Source organism: Xyrauchen texanus, chromosome 41 (assembly GCF_025860055.1).
Source record: "Xyrauchen texanus isolate HMW12.3.18 chromosome 41, RBS_HiC_50CHRs, whole genome shotgun sequence".
NCBI lineage: Eukaryota > Metazoa > Chordata > Actinopteri > Cypriniformes > Catostomidae > Xyrauchen > Xyrauchen texanus.
The window spans coordinates 15,000,022-15,015,955 of record NC_068316.1 but is presented as its reverse complement, the minus strand read 5'-3'; the positions used below and the strand labels follow the sequence as shown (position 1 = coordinate 15,015,955).

At 37.9% G+C, this 15,934-nt stretch overlaps 2 protein-coding genes across 7 annotated transcripts in view; one reads left to right on the top strand and one right to left on the bottom strand.

The window, feature by feature from the left end:
* The first annotated feature begins 1,429 nt into the window (after positions 1-1,429).
* On the top strand, positions 1,430-9,802 carry LOC127634194 (protein shisa-2-like). The gene is made up of 2 exons (XM_052113636.1): positions 1,430-2,717; positions 7,861-9,802. Exons 1-2 carry the CDS (start codon positions 2,414-2,416, stop codon positions 8,436-8,438), a joined length of 882 nt encoding a protein of 293 aa, XP_051969596.1. The 5' UTR covers positions 1,430-2,413; the 3' UTR covers positions 8,439-9,802.
* A 5,394-nt stretch (positions 9,803-15,196) lies between these two features.
* The window catches only part of LOC127634191 (phospholipid-transporting ATPase IB-like), a 105,656-nt gene continuing 104,918 nt past the window's right edge, over positions 15,197-15,934 (bottom strand). For all 6 annotated transcript variants that reach the window (XM_052113628.1, XM_052113629.1, XM_052113630.1 and 3 more), the window contains one exon: positions 15,197-15,934. This exon is cut by the window's right edge and continues 3,033 nt beyond it. The gene's annotated coding sequence lies outside the window, so the exon portion shown is untranslated.

Genomic DNA, 15,934 nt, shown 5'->3' with positions numbered 1-15,934 from the left:
TTAAGCTCCGTCTGAGTGCTGAACACTGGTTGGATTCAGGCAGAACCTTTGAGATGTGTCCGAGGTCATTACAGCTGTAGCGCAAAGTTTTCTGCTTCAGTTGTTGTGGTGTTGATTCACATTGTTTCTAGATTATTGTGCAGTGTGATCAGATGCATGTTAAATAATTGCAAAAAGCTTAATTGGCCAAATAAATTGGCCAAAACCCCAAATTTCACTGTTTTTTGGCCCTGTTTTTTTCCAGTCAATTCGGATGAAGCATCATTACGTAGACAGTGCAAGCGCTAAAAGCAAAACATGATATTCTTTAAAAGCACTTTTCATGTGGAGTTCAAAGTCACAACTCATTTAAATGTGGCTTCTCGATTGCTGTAGCAAAGTATATATATACATTAATATATATATTGTGGAGGATGTGTAATGTCCAGTCTGAAAATGTAAACTACAGGGACTAGATATTTTAATTAGTTAACATCTCACTTAGACTTTGTGAAATGTTTAATGTTACTTCTATGTTACTAATGCATTTCTATCTTTATATTGTGGAATGCTTTGTTTGGAAATCTTTATTGTTACATATTGTTTTCTTTTCTAAGAAGGAACTATATGCATTTGGACAGAAAAAGAAGTATATAGAGTCAAATTTCAGCACTTTCATAATCTGCAATTAATCGTGACTGTGATGAGGAGGACCCGCACGGCCCGGCCACACCCTCCTCCTTGTCACACTGATTAACTATAAAAAAAATAAAGTGATTAATCAGGATTAAATATTTGAATCGACTAAATAAAACACACACTCATAGAGCACTTTATTAGGATCACTAATGAAGTTGCTGACATGGTCTTCTGCTTTTGTAGCCCATCCGCCACAAGGTTTGACATGTTGTGCATTCTGAGATGTTATTCTGCTCGCTACAATTGTACAGAGCAGTTATCTGAGTTACCGTAGCCTTTTTGTCAGCTCAAACTAGTCTGGCCATTCTCATCAACAAGGTGTTTCCATCCACAGAACTACCGCTCACTGGATGTTTTTTTTTTTTTGCATTTCAGAGTAAACTCAGAATGCAATATATATATATACAATATAATATATGCAATTTCAAGACATACTATTTATTGATGGAATTTTTTAATTTTTAAAAAGCAAAAATCCCCTAATGGGTATTGATAAAGAGATGTCAATAGATCAAACAAACTAATACTGATTGAGCAATAATACTCAATATTATTGATACTGTTAAATGATAGTCTTTGAGACACATCATTGGTTTTGTGTGGATAGAGGGGTTGAGCCTTTCTAATGGTGCTGTGGGTGTACTTACAGCAAAAAAAAAAAAAGGTTGGGAAACACTGTTAGGTTGCTAACAACTAGGTTGATATGCTGTTGATAGTGGCCCATTATTCACACAAGCGATCTAACTGAGGGCTCTAATGGATGTGAGCCACCGGCGAGCTAAACGCATTACAATACGCTGTTTCCGTGCCCTTTGTGCTCGGAGATCCCCACGGGCATCGCTAAATACCCATCGTACAGGAGCTGCTTCTGAAACGCCGAGGGGGCCAGGCCAAAATACAAAGACACTTAAGTCACTGGAACACGGCACTGCGCAAGCGCAACTGGAGGAGTGGGTTGCTGCTACCCCCTTGGTTGAAGGAGAGTTGTTGGTGGATCTCTCTTAGTCTATCAATGCCAAACCCCTCACCATGGACACATCTTGCTTGAGATATTGACAGCTTTATCCATGCACCCGTTGGAAAGCTGTTGCAGTTCAGTGCTTTTCATAGCAACGTATGATGTGCTAAGTATGAAGGTTATGAGTCGCATGATTTGGATTAAGTAGGAAAAACTTCCTTAAGTGCGTGGTTGGAAAAGAAAAGATTTCGCGAGAACACATTCAGGGATCGCGCGTATGGATTACATGTGAAGTTAGTGCTGGTTTCTCTGGGGAAGGCATTTGAGAAGTGTGTTTCTGGCGACATGGACAGCCTCTCTTCCTTAGCAGAGTGGGATTGATGCAAAAGTTTGTCCTGGAAGTTAGCAAAGTTTAAAAAAATATATATATATTTATTTCACGGGAATATGGGATATTATGGGAGTTTAATATTTATTCGCAGCAGAACGCATCACTTATGACCCTTTGTGAGTTTTAATATGCGTCGTCCTGACATTAAATCTGAGACAAAGCTTTTGGAAATCTTGTGACTGCGGGAAACAGTGGATACTTGGTACTTACTGGATTTATTTAATTAACATCGGAATTTTGCTGCCCAATGACATTGCTAAAGTTGTTAGTCGGGTTCCTTTTTGTCGCCTCTCCTCCTTTTGTCAGTTTAATTTACCTAAACGGTCAAAGGCAAAAAGACAACAAGTATTTCATTGACAAAGATTGTGTCTGTGGCTCGTGACAGGATGCGCTCATGCAAAGGATTCCCGATGGCCGTCACGGTGGTATTGACACTATTGGCTGTCATTTACGTGAAGGCGAGTGGAGAGTATTGCCATGGTTGGCTCGACCCGCAGAGTGCCTGGCGAGAGGGCTTTCAGTGCCCGGAGCGCTACGACAGCGCTGATGCCATCATCTGCTGCGGGAAATGCGAGCTCCGGTACTGCTGCTCCAGCACAGAAGCTCGGCTGGACCAGGGAACATGTGATAACGATAAGCAGACACAAGACACCAACATTGGGAACAAGGACAACAAAAATAATGGAGCAGGTAAATACATGAGCTAAAGTCTAGTCGTCACACTCAGTAACTCCTCCAGTGCACTTCCAAGGTCTGAAACAAATTAGGAAATTATACAATTACTGTGAAACTTAAATTGTACTCAGACCAGTAAATGGTTTAATTTAATAACTTTTGGAGGAGCAGTATGTCCAGACATTTGCGAGTAAGGTATATCGACCCACTTAGACTGTTTTTGTGTCCCTCAGGCGTTTTGTGCTTAAAAGGCCCATTAAATCAGAAGTTAGGTTAGAGTTTCACGTGTCAAAAATGGGTTACACAAATGCTGTTTGGCTGTTTATCTCCAAGAAACAAACGTATGGGTTAAATGTCATTGCTCTGCAGGTTTTGACAGCTGCAGTTAAATTGGCATCTAACCGGCCACTCACTTACAAATGGTAAATTGTACTAAGCGCAGTTATAAATAGCTGCTGTTTGTTCTTAAAGGGATAGTTCTCCCAAAAATGAAAAGTTCTATTATTTTACCCACTTTCATGCTATCCCCAGATAAGTATGACTTCCTCTCTTTCTGCCGAACACAAACAAAGATTTTTAGGCAAATATCTCAGCTCTGTAGATCCATACAATGCATGTGAATGGTGGCCAGAACTTTGAACGTTCAAAAAGTACATATAAAGTCAGCATAAAAGTAATCCACATGACTCCAGTGGTTAAATCCATATTTTCAGAAGAGATATGATAGATGTGGGTGAGGAACAGATCCATATTTTATTTATTTTTTACTATACATTTTCCTCCCTGCCCAGTAGGTGGCTATATGCACGAAGAAATGCGAATCACCCAAAACAAAAGAAGGAAGAGAAAGTGGAGATTTATAGTAAAAAAAGGACTTTACTATTGATTTGTTTTTCACCCACACCTATCATGTAGCTTCTGAAGATATGGAAAAAACCACTGGAGTTGTATGTGTTACTTTTATGCTGCCTTTATGTGATCTTTGGACCTTCAAAGTTCTGATCACCATTCACTTGCATTGTATGGATCTACAGAGCTGAGATATTGTTCTAAAAATCTTTGTTTGTGTTCTGCAGAAAAAAATAAATTCATACATCTTTGATGTCATGAGGGTGAGTAAATGATGAAAGAATTTTCATTTTTGGGTGAACTATCCCTTTAACGTGAGGGTTGGAGTCCAATCGCTCACTCGGTTCCCCACGAGGATCAAGTTCAGACTTGACCAGATCCCTACTGCAATGTGTTGATAACCTCCTCATAAATTCTGCTGCCTTAGTGTAAGCTCCAAATCTTTTAATGCAGTTTGTAGTCACTGGACTCCCTGATTTTCCTCTCAGATGGCCTGTAAAATAAGTGTTGATAAGTTGTTGCAGTTATACAGGTGACTTTTTCCCCTCTGCTAATCAGAGCACCATAGCTGCACTCTTTTTTGGATGAATATTTCAAATCCTTAGCAATTACATATTACTTACATATCTTTTGACACTTGGAAAATATGTGTTTTAAACAAAGGGTTAATACTCAGAGTTTTATCAGCCTAATACCTAACAGGAAACGCAACTAAGTGAAAAATAAAACTTTTTAGACACTTCTAATGATGCATAGCCGAAAAGCAAGAGGAAATTGCAGTCTGCTACGGTATGTGGGCATGGAGTTTGACAGAGCATGTCTGGCAGTTGAAGACTTGGCTCCACTTGGACACAATAATGGAACAGGTGTGATCTCATGTTAAGTGGACCCAACCCTTTTAAGGACACGAGAGAGGCCTGCATGGACAACAGTTGCTATCATCTAGTATCGGCAGTTAACTTCAGTGTTAGATTCACTGAATAAACAAATTAGTTTAACAAACATTTAATTTTAAGTTAACAGCATGCATATACTCTGTAAAAAGTGGCAACCTGCAATTGTTTTGTAAAAGGCTATATTTAACACTTAACAAAGTACTTTTACTGTGTAACCTACAGTATGTCGCTAGTTTGATTTAATTATAATAAAAACTGTATATTTGAGATATTACCACATGAAGCATTTTTTTTTTCAGTTTAGTCCTTTCTTTTTCTTTTTGAGTTATTAGTTTGCTTGGATGAGATTTCTAAATGCAGAAAGATAAAGACATTCTGTATGTTTCAACTATTGAAAGTCTCCTGTGGTAGGTGTGCTGCTGTACATCTCATTAGACACGTAGAGTGCAACAGTGCCGCACGCTTTTTCAGACGTCTGCATTTTTCCCATAATGTTTTTCCATAGGCTTTTCATAAAATCCTTCATAAAAGAGTTGTAAGCCATGATCCAATCCAACCAGCTCCCAGGTGAATCATAACATTACAAACTTTTATTTGAAGCAAAAAATTATTTGAAAATCGGACAATAGACAAAGGACTGTGTACTTTCCACCATTCATTAGGGGTCGGACTACAATACCATGAAGCATTGCGATTTATGTAACTGAATAAAAATTGATGGGAATATATACAACTATTGATTTTATGTTGTTGATCATATGTATATAAACAATAGATTTTAAGTTTACTGCAAAATATTCATATATAGGATAAACAAATATATATATATACAAATAAACTATATTTATTGAGGGTATAGGGAGACCGACTCGTTTGTGTCATTCACAGTGCATCATAGAAGAAGGCGCTCACTACTGGGCTCGTTTGGCGGGCTTTGTTGGCCAAGGTTCTCTGATTGGTGGATGCCACTCTGCTGGATCACGGCTAGTGTAGTTCTTCACCAGGAATTCCACTATTAACACGATTTTTAAACAATGACTTTGAAATAATGCAGAAGGATTGCTTAATTGGAAGCATATACCTTCGATGAACAACCTTATAGCTCATTGTAGGCCTATAAAGGTTTATAAGATATAGTTGAATTCAATTCATCTGTGGAAAAAATGAATGGTATTTTCACTTCCGGAACTAGACTGTTGCATTCTCTAGGTCCCTTCTTTTACCACTAATACTTTATAACACTTTGAATTATGCAAATTGGAAAATGTCACATCACTTAGGAACAATAAATAGATGGAAATATCCTGTGGATAACAGATTCTCTATTGTTTTAACACACACAATAGAGAATCTGTTGAATAGGGTGTTTCTTAACTGCCAAATTATCCCCAAAACATGCAAGCAAACCCAAAGCTTGCCAAAAGCCAGGTCATTTACTGAAACATTCCACTGTAATAACTACTAAAGCATAAAATAGCTTATTTTCACAGGAGCAATCCCCAACAATGATGTGCTTGATTTAATAAACAGTATAATAAAATGTTAACAATAAATGGTTTTGGTTATGACTTCATAACTGAAGTCTGCTCCTGTAATAAAATGAGATTACATGGTTATTATAGATGATTTGATTCAACTCAATTAAAGATGGTGAAGAGAGCCTGAACAGACACTACAAAGGGAATGCAGAAAACATCTCTTGGTGATTAGATGTCTAAGACTAATTAATCCATAAAGGTCACTTTTAATTTCTTTTTGAGCTGTCTGTTGAGAAAAGCACTCCTTGCATGCACACAGTCATGCAGCAAGAGCAAATAGGTCACAATTGGTTGCAGCAGATTAGATCAGATCAAAACGGTGTTAATAAGTGTTAATGAGGGGCCTTGCCCCCCTGGGGACAAGCCTCTGGTGCAACATCTCATCTTTCATTCTTTCCCTCTTTCCTTTTCTCTCTCATTGCCCTCATCTCATACGGGCCATCAGGTTACCCATTTGTGAGCAGGGTGAAAAAATGTGAACTCTTTGAATTAAAGATTCAAACATGCTTAAATGGTTCACTAAACACTCTCAAGTCTTTGCATTGTGGTTGGACACAACCCCTTCTTTCATTACATACATTAGGCTACACACTTGCCTATAGTGATTTTCAAAGGTGTAAAAGTTACATTGAGGCTTGGGTTACAAAACCGATACACTAGTCTTCCTTAAGGCACTGGAAATGCATTTAGCTTCTGATGCATACTTGAATTTGAAACGGATAAATGTTATAAAAGTGTTTTCAAGAGAGGTCAAAAACATTGCTTAAGGGCTGCACCACAAATAAAAATAAAAAACCAACCTCTAACGTGTTAGCATGCAACAGTGTTCTCTATTTTAGTCATTAGGGACGTCTGATACACACACTGTAACATTACACTTTATAATATCAATGGCATTGAATACAGCTGGATGACCTAAATACTTTACATTGTGAAGGCTGTATTACTAAGTTAGTGGTGCTTGCTTACTTTTGTGCCTTGTTAAGGAGAGGTGTGCTATAATATTGGACTTATGATTCATGCCTAGTGGACTAAAATGGGAAAAAATCCCAAAGACTCAAAATAATGAAAGAGGGACCCAAGCATTTTGTAGGGACCAGAATATTTTGTAATATAGAGAATAGGGAGCAGTGCTGGGTGTAATCCGATTGCAAAAGTTACTGTAATCTAATTACTGTTTAAACCCAAAGTATACTTCGATTTTTAGGAGAACATTGAATGTCTGCGTACAGTTGAATGCTGTGTCTTGTTTCGAAGGCTGGGCACTAGGTAGGACATGTCCTTTGAGATGGCCTTCATAGGACAAATGGAAACAGAACATATCATGGTTGCTATAATTTATTTTAATTATATATTACTATAATTAGTCTGTTTAGTCTAAAAGTTACCTTTTAAATTCTAGTAATCAGATTACAGTTACTGGCTTCAAGTAACTGTATGTTATGTAACTACTTGTAAGTACATTCCTTGGGTTACACATTTCTAAAATAACATTAATGTAGAATTAAAAAAATTAATTATGCTCATATGTACGTCTCTTTACGTTTCTGTGACAGCTGAATGGCGTACACCTGCTAATAAGTCCTTGTAAGAGAAATGCGTGGAATTGCCTGCAACAATTATCAAGGAGGAAATACAGACATTATTTTGAATTTGTTCAAATATTGAATTTGTTTTTGGAAAGGAACATGAAGTAATCATGTGATTCATTTTTTATGTTGTAATCAGTAATCTGATTTCAACAATGCATTGGTGAATTTTTTCCAGAAAATGTAAAAATTCAAAAAGTTTCTTGATGATGAAAACTTTAAACTTTCAAAGCATACTTTTTTGTACGTGTTGGTCACTCACCATTGTTCTTCTTTTCCTCTTCAGTACCCATCTATGTGCCCTTCCTAATCGTCGGCTTGGTCTTCGTGGCATTTGTGTTGGTGGGCTCTGTGGTTGCTGTTTGCTGTTGCCGCTGTCTCCGCCCCAAACAGGAACCTGCATCAGGCAGTGGGTCAGAAGGTGGTTCCAGCGGCCGAGTTTTGGAGACGATTCCCATGATGGCCAGTACGGGCACATCGCGAGGCTCCTCTTCCCGCCAATCAAGCACTGCCACCTCATCCAGCTCTTCGGCTCCTACCACAGCACCCCGCCCTGCACCTGCTCAACTTTTACGTGCCCAGGCCTCTTGCTGCCTACCCCCAGATGCCAGTGTTTATGTCAACATGCCCACCAACTTCTCTGTACTAAACTGCCAGCAGGCCACTCAGATTCTTCCTCACCAAGGACAATTCCTGCATCCTCAGTATATTGGCTTTGCCCACGCTGTTACTCAGGCCCCTGCCTTCTTAGACCCATCTCAGACGGGCTATCGCCCCTTGCAGTCTCCATTCCCCCCACCTACAAGTATGGCCAGCATGGCCAGTATGACCGGTGATCAAAAATACCCTCCAGTAACCATGTGAATGTTGGATTGGGAGTCACATGAAATATTAGCAATCATGTCACAATCATGTCACAAGAGGAACACACAATAATGGGTCATTTCAGGGGGCAGTGGAGAGTCTTGCCTGCTTGTTGGTATAACAAGCTGTTTACGTGTTTTCGAAAGTATGTGTGACCCTCGGAAAACACTCTCTTGCATCGGTACTCCCAACCGAAATGAGACTCTGAGGCTGGTACGTTTTTCAAACCCAATGTTGTTTCTGTGATATAAAGGACACAGTCAATACATGCTTAAAAAAAATGTGTGTAATGTGCCTTGAAAAGTGCTAATGGTGACGCACAGTGAATACGTAAGCCTGTAAATGTTTGTGCTGTTGTAAATGAAGCGTACATGTGTACATATGCAATGTATATTTGTGTTGTTTAACCATGCATATGTGTTTTGTGTTTAACTGTATAGGTGTGATGCAGTATATGTGAATATGTGTGTGTGTGTGTGTGTGTGTGTGTGTGTGTGCAGTGTAGTATATGTTGTGTGTAATGGGAATCACAGGTGCTGTAATGTGGAAAGCAGTCATGGCTCTCTGTTGGATGCTTAAAATCTAATGAAGTGAACGCAGGACACAGACTATGACGCTCCACCCTCTGGCCCACTGGCCTTAGCAGAAACACAAGCACACACACACACACACACTTACTTACACTTTAACTTTAACATATACTCACACTCACGTGCCAGGGAGCCCGTTTTGCAGAACCAAACAAATTTTCTCACAATGCCAAGGAACAGAACAGAAAATATACAAATATAAAAGGCTATATTTGAAACACGTTTGCCTTGTCAAAGAAGTGTATGTGTGTGTGAACGTCTCAATATGCAGGCCACTTTTCATCTCCCTCTGTAAGCATAAGCCATAAGGTATACTCAAGGAGTAACAAAGGGTTCCAGGGCATTTATTTTGGAGTGAGTTTCTGTCAGCACACTTAGAAAACTGCAGTTTAGCAGGAAGGAAAAGTCCCAGATTCCTCTAACAGAAGCCCATCAACCATTTTAATGCTCAAGCATTAGATCTCACACTGGCATAGAAATCACTAGGGCTGACTTCTGGACTTCCACCATGCCCCCTTATAGGCAGAGAAACAATGTCTGACTTGACAATGTCTGACTTGTTTCTGAGTATGATACGTGTGTGTGTGTGTGTGTGTGTGTGTGTGTGTGAAACTTAAGGTGTATTTGAGGTTGAATGTGCCTCTCTAAGAGCAGTATGCCATTTTTATTTTACATATGCAAATATGTAAAATATATATTAATTATAATAAATATTTTTAGAGACTATGAAGTGTCACTGAGTTGTTTGTAAGAGATGCTGAGTGCTGTTGTCAGCGGTATGTGGCCTAGTTTCAAATGAAGACACGCTGGACCTGTTTGCACTACTGCCATGGTTAAATTAAACCAAAGTGCTCGTGTTTTACATGGACTTGAAGTGTTCAGTCTTTTATCTCTCTCAACACTCACAAGGAAACTTTGTATTAAATGATAATAATACAAATAAAGTTAAAAAAATTTTTGCAAGAGAATCTAAACAATTTGCAGTGCTTCAACATTTTCTATTAATTATTAAGGTGGCCCAGGGGTGCACAACAACACAACCAAAATGGCATAGCAAATGTATGATGGAAACACAACAGAAATAAGCCACAACACAAAGAAATGAAACCACAACACAACGGAAATCCACAGCACAGCAAAAATAAGTCACAATACAATGACACTGAGCCACAACACAACTAAATTAAGCCACAACACAATGACACTGAGCCACAACACAACTAAATTAAGCCACAACACAGCTAAATTAAGCCACAACACAATGACACTGAGCCACAACACAACTAAATTAAGCCACAACACAACTAAATTAAGCCACAACACAATGACACTGAGCCACAACACAACTAAATTAAGCCACAACACAATGACACTGAGCCACAACACAACTAAATTAAGCCACAACACAGCTAAATTAAGCCACAACACAATGACACTGAGCCACAACACAACTAAATTAAGCCACAACACAATGACACTGAGCCACAACACAACTAAATTAAGCCACAACACAATGACACTGAGCCACAACACAACTAAATTAAGCCACAACACAATGACACTGAGCCACAATACAACTAAATTAAACCACAACACAGCTAAATTAAGCCACAACACAATGACACTGAGCCACAACACAACTAAATTAAGCCACAACACAATGACACTGAGCCACAACACAACTAAATTAAGCCATAACACAACTAAATTAAGCCACAACACAATGACACTGAGCCACAACACAACTAAATTAAGCCACAACACAATGACACTGAGCCACAACACAACTAAATTAAGCCACAACACAGCTAAATTAAGCCACAACACAATGACACTGAGCCACAACGCAACTAAATTAAACCACAACACAATGACACTGAGCCACAACACAACTAAATTAAGCCACAACACAGCTAAATTAAGCCACAACACAATGACACTGAGCCACAACACAACTAAATTAAACCACAACACAATGACACTGAGCCACAACACAACTAAATTAAGCCACAACACAATAACACTGAACCACAACACAACTAAATTAAGCCACAACACAACTAAATTAAGCCACAACACAATAACACTGAACCACAACACAACTAAATTAAGCCAAAACACAACTAAATTAAGCCACAACACAATGACACTGAGCCACAACACAACTAAATTAAGCCACAATGACACTGAGCCACAACACAACTAAATTAAGCCACAATGACACTGAGCCACAACACAACTAAATTAAGCCACAACACAATGACACTGAGCCACAACACAACTAAATTAAGCCACAACACAACTAAATTAAACCACAACACAATGACACTGAGCCACTACACAATGACACTGAGCCACAACACATCTAAATTAAGCCACAACACAACTAAATTAAACCACAACACAATGACACTGAGCCACAACACAATGACACTGAGCCACAACACAACTAAATTAAACCACAACACATTGACACTGAGCCACAACACAAATAAATTAAGCCACACCACAGTGGAAAAGCCACAACACAATTAAAGCAAAACACAACAAAAATAAATAAATATTTCACGACAAAAATAGACTGTTTATGTTTTACTTTTTTCTGTTAGTTTTGTTGTAAAGCTACGTAATTTCTTTGTTCCCCCCCCGTGCTGATTTGGTCGTGTTGTGCACCTCTGAGCCACCGTAATTATAATGATTTATTTGTATTTTTAAATGTATATTATTTTTAAATTCACATATTTCACATACTACTTATGTTACCACGCCTTTAATTATTTCCTCCTCACTGAGTCTAATCTAATAAATGTAAAAAAAATAATTATTATTTAATGCCTTTACAACATATTTGTGGGCTTATAAGCAAATATTTGACATGTGTCTCAATGAATTCGTCTGTAGAAACTGAGGAACCAAAGACGAAAGGCAAAAATAAATTTAACGGACTGTGAAGTCGAGGTACAGAAGTGTTTTTGCTAGTCTCAGTAAGGGAGTTTACTGATTAACTAGAGAATAATGAATGACAGCAAGGTACAGCGGCTGTCAACATACAATTACTGTAATGATCAAAAATGGACAGATTCATAATGTCGTTGAAAGACGAAGTGTTGCCAATTCATGTAACACACACAGAGACGTCAAAGTGTGCCACAATGAAGGAAACCATTAACTTAGTAGTGGAATTTGTTTAGAAATAACAAACATTGCAACATGTATGAGGTCCAATTTTCAGTGACTTTTTTTTTTTTTTTACACAAGCCTCCAGGACTGTATATTTAGGCCTAGGGTTTTGTGGTTACATTCAAGACTATAGAAATATAATTTGAAAGTGCTACAACATAAATAGCTAACTTGCTAGAATAAAAGCTTATAGATCTGTTGTTAATTTTTCAGTTAAAATTCTTCTCCATATCCCAGCTTAATATTCTGAGTCAACAATAAGTAAGCCATTATTTGTTAAATTTCACTTAAAAGTAAAAAATTATGATAACTATAATCTAACCCTAAACCCTAACCAAAAAAAAAAAAAAAAAAATATATATATATATATATATATATATATATATATATATATATATATATATATATATATATATATATATATATATATTTAAATTAATTTCATTAATTTCATTTTAAAAATTACTATTTAATTTATGCATGGATCATTTTTCCAAATGAGGACGTCCCAAAATAGCACACTAAGTGAGTTTGCACGTGCGCACGCATGTACGCAAGCATGCACACTCACACGCACATCCCTTATAGTGATAGTTCACCCAAACATTCTCTCATCATTCTTTGCCCAGTAGGTGGCAATATGCACGAATAATGAAAATCATCTAAAACAAAAGAAGAACAATGTGGATATGAAAGTGGAGATTTATATTAATAAAGGATTTAAATATTGATCTGTTTCCCAGACCTATAATATCGCTTTTGAAGATATGGATTAAACAACGGGATGTTTAGACTTTTATGCTGACTTTATGTGCTTGTTGGAACTTCAAAGTTCTGACCACAATTCACTTGCATTGTGTGGACCTACAGAGCTGAGATATTGTTCTAAAAATCTTTGTTTGTGTTCAGCAAAAGAAAGAAAGTCATACACATCTGGGATGGCATTTTGTAAATGATGAAATCATTTTCCTTTTTGGGTGAACTATCCCTTTAAGTCAAACTTTCCTTCCAGACAATGGATGCTGGATCAGGCTGCCACTATAACATGCAAACAAAAATCACAATAATTGTAATTAGTTAAATATGCTTGTTTCCTTAGATTCTTGGCATGCTTCGAAAACTCCAGAGGCGAGAGAAAGCAGAGAGAAACTTTCAGGGAGTCCTTAGTTGAAGTTGAAATGGATCCATGTCTGTCTCCTGCTGAGGTGGAACGGTGAGCTGCAGGAATGGATTCCCCATATTTGAGGCACTGGAGCTGGACAGATCTGGATCAGATTCAATGATGTAGGTGTGGACTTCCCAGCAATGAGGAGTCATGGGACTGATTGTGGTGACTGGGTTACACACACCCACATTTTAACATTCTCTATCATTCTTAATATCTGGTTGTGCATAATTCATTAATTATGAATCCATTTAAACGGATCTGGCTCACTCTTTAAATAGTCTTTCTCTCTTACACACACAAAATATACTGATGTAGTATATTATGTTTTTGGACATTGAGTGAGAGTTTATATAAGGTAATATCTACACATGCTATTAATGTATTAGTGCTCTCCTTTCTTTCCTATCCTTAATTCTATAACAACACTCCAGCTTTGCTCATTTCCTAACCTGTAACTCTGACCCAACTCTGAAGTGCACTTCAAAGAATCCCAGTGAGGGAGAGTACAAATCAAACCTTAGTGCATTTATAAGCCCGCTGGTGAACGTTCGCTTTCACTTTTTAAGTCACTGTATATCTGTACCATATCACCGTAAGCTCACATTTTCACCCAGTAATTTAAAAACAATCTCTCTTATTGAGCCTGTAAGCCATTTAACACTTTCTCACTTCAGCTGCTATTTACTTAAAAAATCTGCTGAATTTGTCATTCATTTGAATTCTAGAACTTGGAATAGTTCACCCATAAATGTAAATTCTGTCACCTTGGCAACCACTGGTCACTGTGTGCCAGTGTCAGAAATGACTTTTTATTTTAATTTTATTAAGGTACAATTTTGCCTCATGAAATTTATTTTCTGGGGCATTTAAAAAAAAATCTTTCTGAGGACATATTTTTTTCTAACCATATAAAACCACAGTGTTTTATCCTTTTATGTCGAATTCATCAATTAGAGCTGCATTATGTAAGTAACTATGATTTCCTGATAAAAATGTACAAATTGCCATTATTGATTGAGTACATAAACAATCGGTGTTCAAAACAATACCCCGATTCACTACGGTAAGCCTATAAAAATTAGATGTATTCTGAGCTGTCAGGTCAGATTTGACGCGATATCGCTGGCTTATGGCGGTCATCATTTTATCATTACATCATGTCCGTAAACACAGGAAACAAGTGCCGGCTGTCTCATGTTCCGGCTGGAGAAACTAACTACGCTGTTCAACTTCAGTAACAACACACACAGTTCAGGACAGCATCGTTGCAGTCTAGATGGATGTTTATCCGTTATCCATTTGGTAAAGTTGTTTACCTGCTATAATGCTGGATATGAACACGACTGATGTAATGTATACATCCACAGATGTTGCTAGAGAACACAAAGTTACATAGAGCAGCTTTAAGCAGTCAATTGAAGTACATTTACCATCTGAAAAATTTGTATAACTGACTAGGCTTATTTAACAGAATTTTAAGAAATACATCTCTCACACACACACACACACACTAATATAATAGTAATTACAGGGGCAGTTTAACCACCCATTCTTTATTTTTTTTGGTTGCATTTGTGCCCTGAACCATAAATAATTCTGACCCTGCTGAATGCAATTGTTTAATAGAAAAAACAGCATGAACATTCAATCTAATTTCTTCTTTTGTGTTCCATGGAAGACAGAAAGTCATATGTGTTTGGAACGACATGAGGTTGAATAAATTATGGCAAAATGTCTATTTTTGGCGGCACTACTCCTTTAATGGTGACTCAATCAAAACAAAAACAAAAACAAAAACAAACCTTAAAAAGAGAATTACACAGAGTCACAAGTCCAGTTTATTTGACAAAATAGTCCAAAACCTGACAGGTTAAGTGAAAGCGGACAAAGCAAATCTACAACTGTGATCCACAGCAACCACTGAGCGGGACAGATTGGGGAATGAAAGATTAACTAGACCAAGAGAACAAGGAGATTTCTGATCAGGAGAGAGAAATAGAAAGAGAGAGGGGTAGATAGAGGGAGAGAACATGAGCTTTAAGATACAGTCTCTGTATAGAGGCTGACATTAAGTAGAAGATTAGTGGAAGGGATAGACACAGAGAGAGAGAGAGAGAGAGAGAGAGAGAGAGAGAGAGAGAGAGAGAGAGAGAGAGAGAGAGAGAGAGAGAGAGAGAGAGAGGTGTATTTGTGTGTGAGTTGGGGAGCTCCATGCTGCTGGTTGGGAGCAGCAGTGGGGGTTCTGCCTCAGAGGAATTGCTGTGTGTTTTGGCAGACATGTTGAATGGGAGGGGTATGATGCATGCTTGTCTAGCAGGTCTGTGGATATAGAGATGGGTCTAAAGCAGAGGTGCCCAAACTTTTTCCTATGAAACGACAAAAATCAAACTTGATTGAGGGCTGTGGGGTGAAAGTAAACGTTGCATTAAAACAAACTAAGGGCCTGAAATTCATTTCTGAAAATGGGGGAATTCCCCCCTTACCCAGCTCATATGGGGGGCGTTTTTTTACCTTTAAAAAGGTAATTTGTTCCTAACCTTATAAATGACTCATTCTTT

What these genes read in the sequence shown, in the direction of transcription:
- LOC127634194 (XM_052113636.1), top strand. Translation starts at nt 2,414, where the DNA reads ATGCGCTCATGCAAAGGATTCCCGATGGCCGTCACGGTGGTATTGACA. An exon ending in CAACAAAAATAATGGAGCAG is followed by an intron (nt 2,718 to 7,860) that starts GTAAATACATGA and finishes TTTCCTCTTCAG; the next exon opens with TACCCATCTATGTGCCCTTC.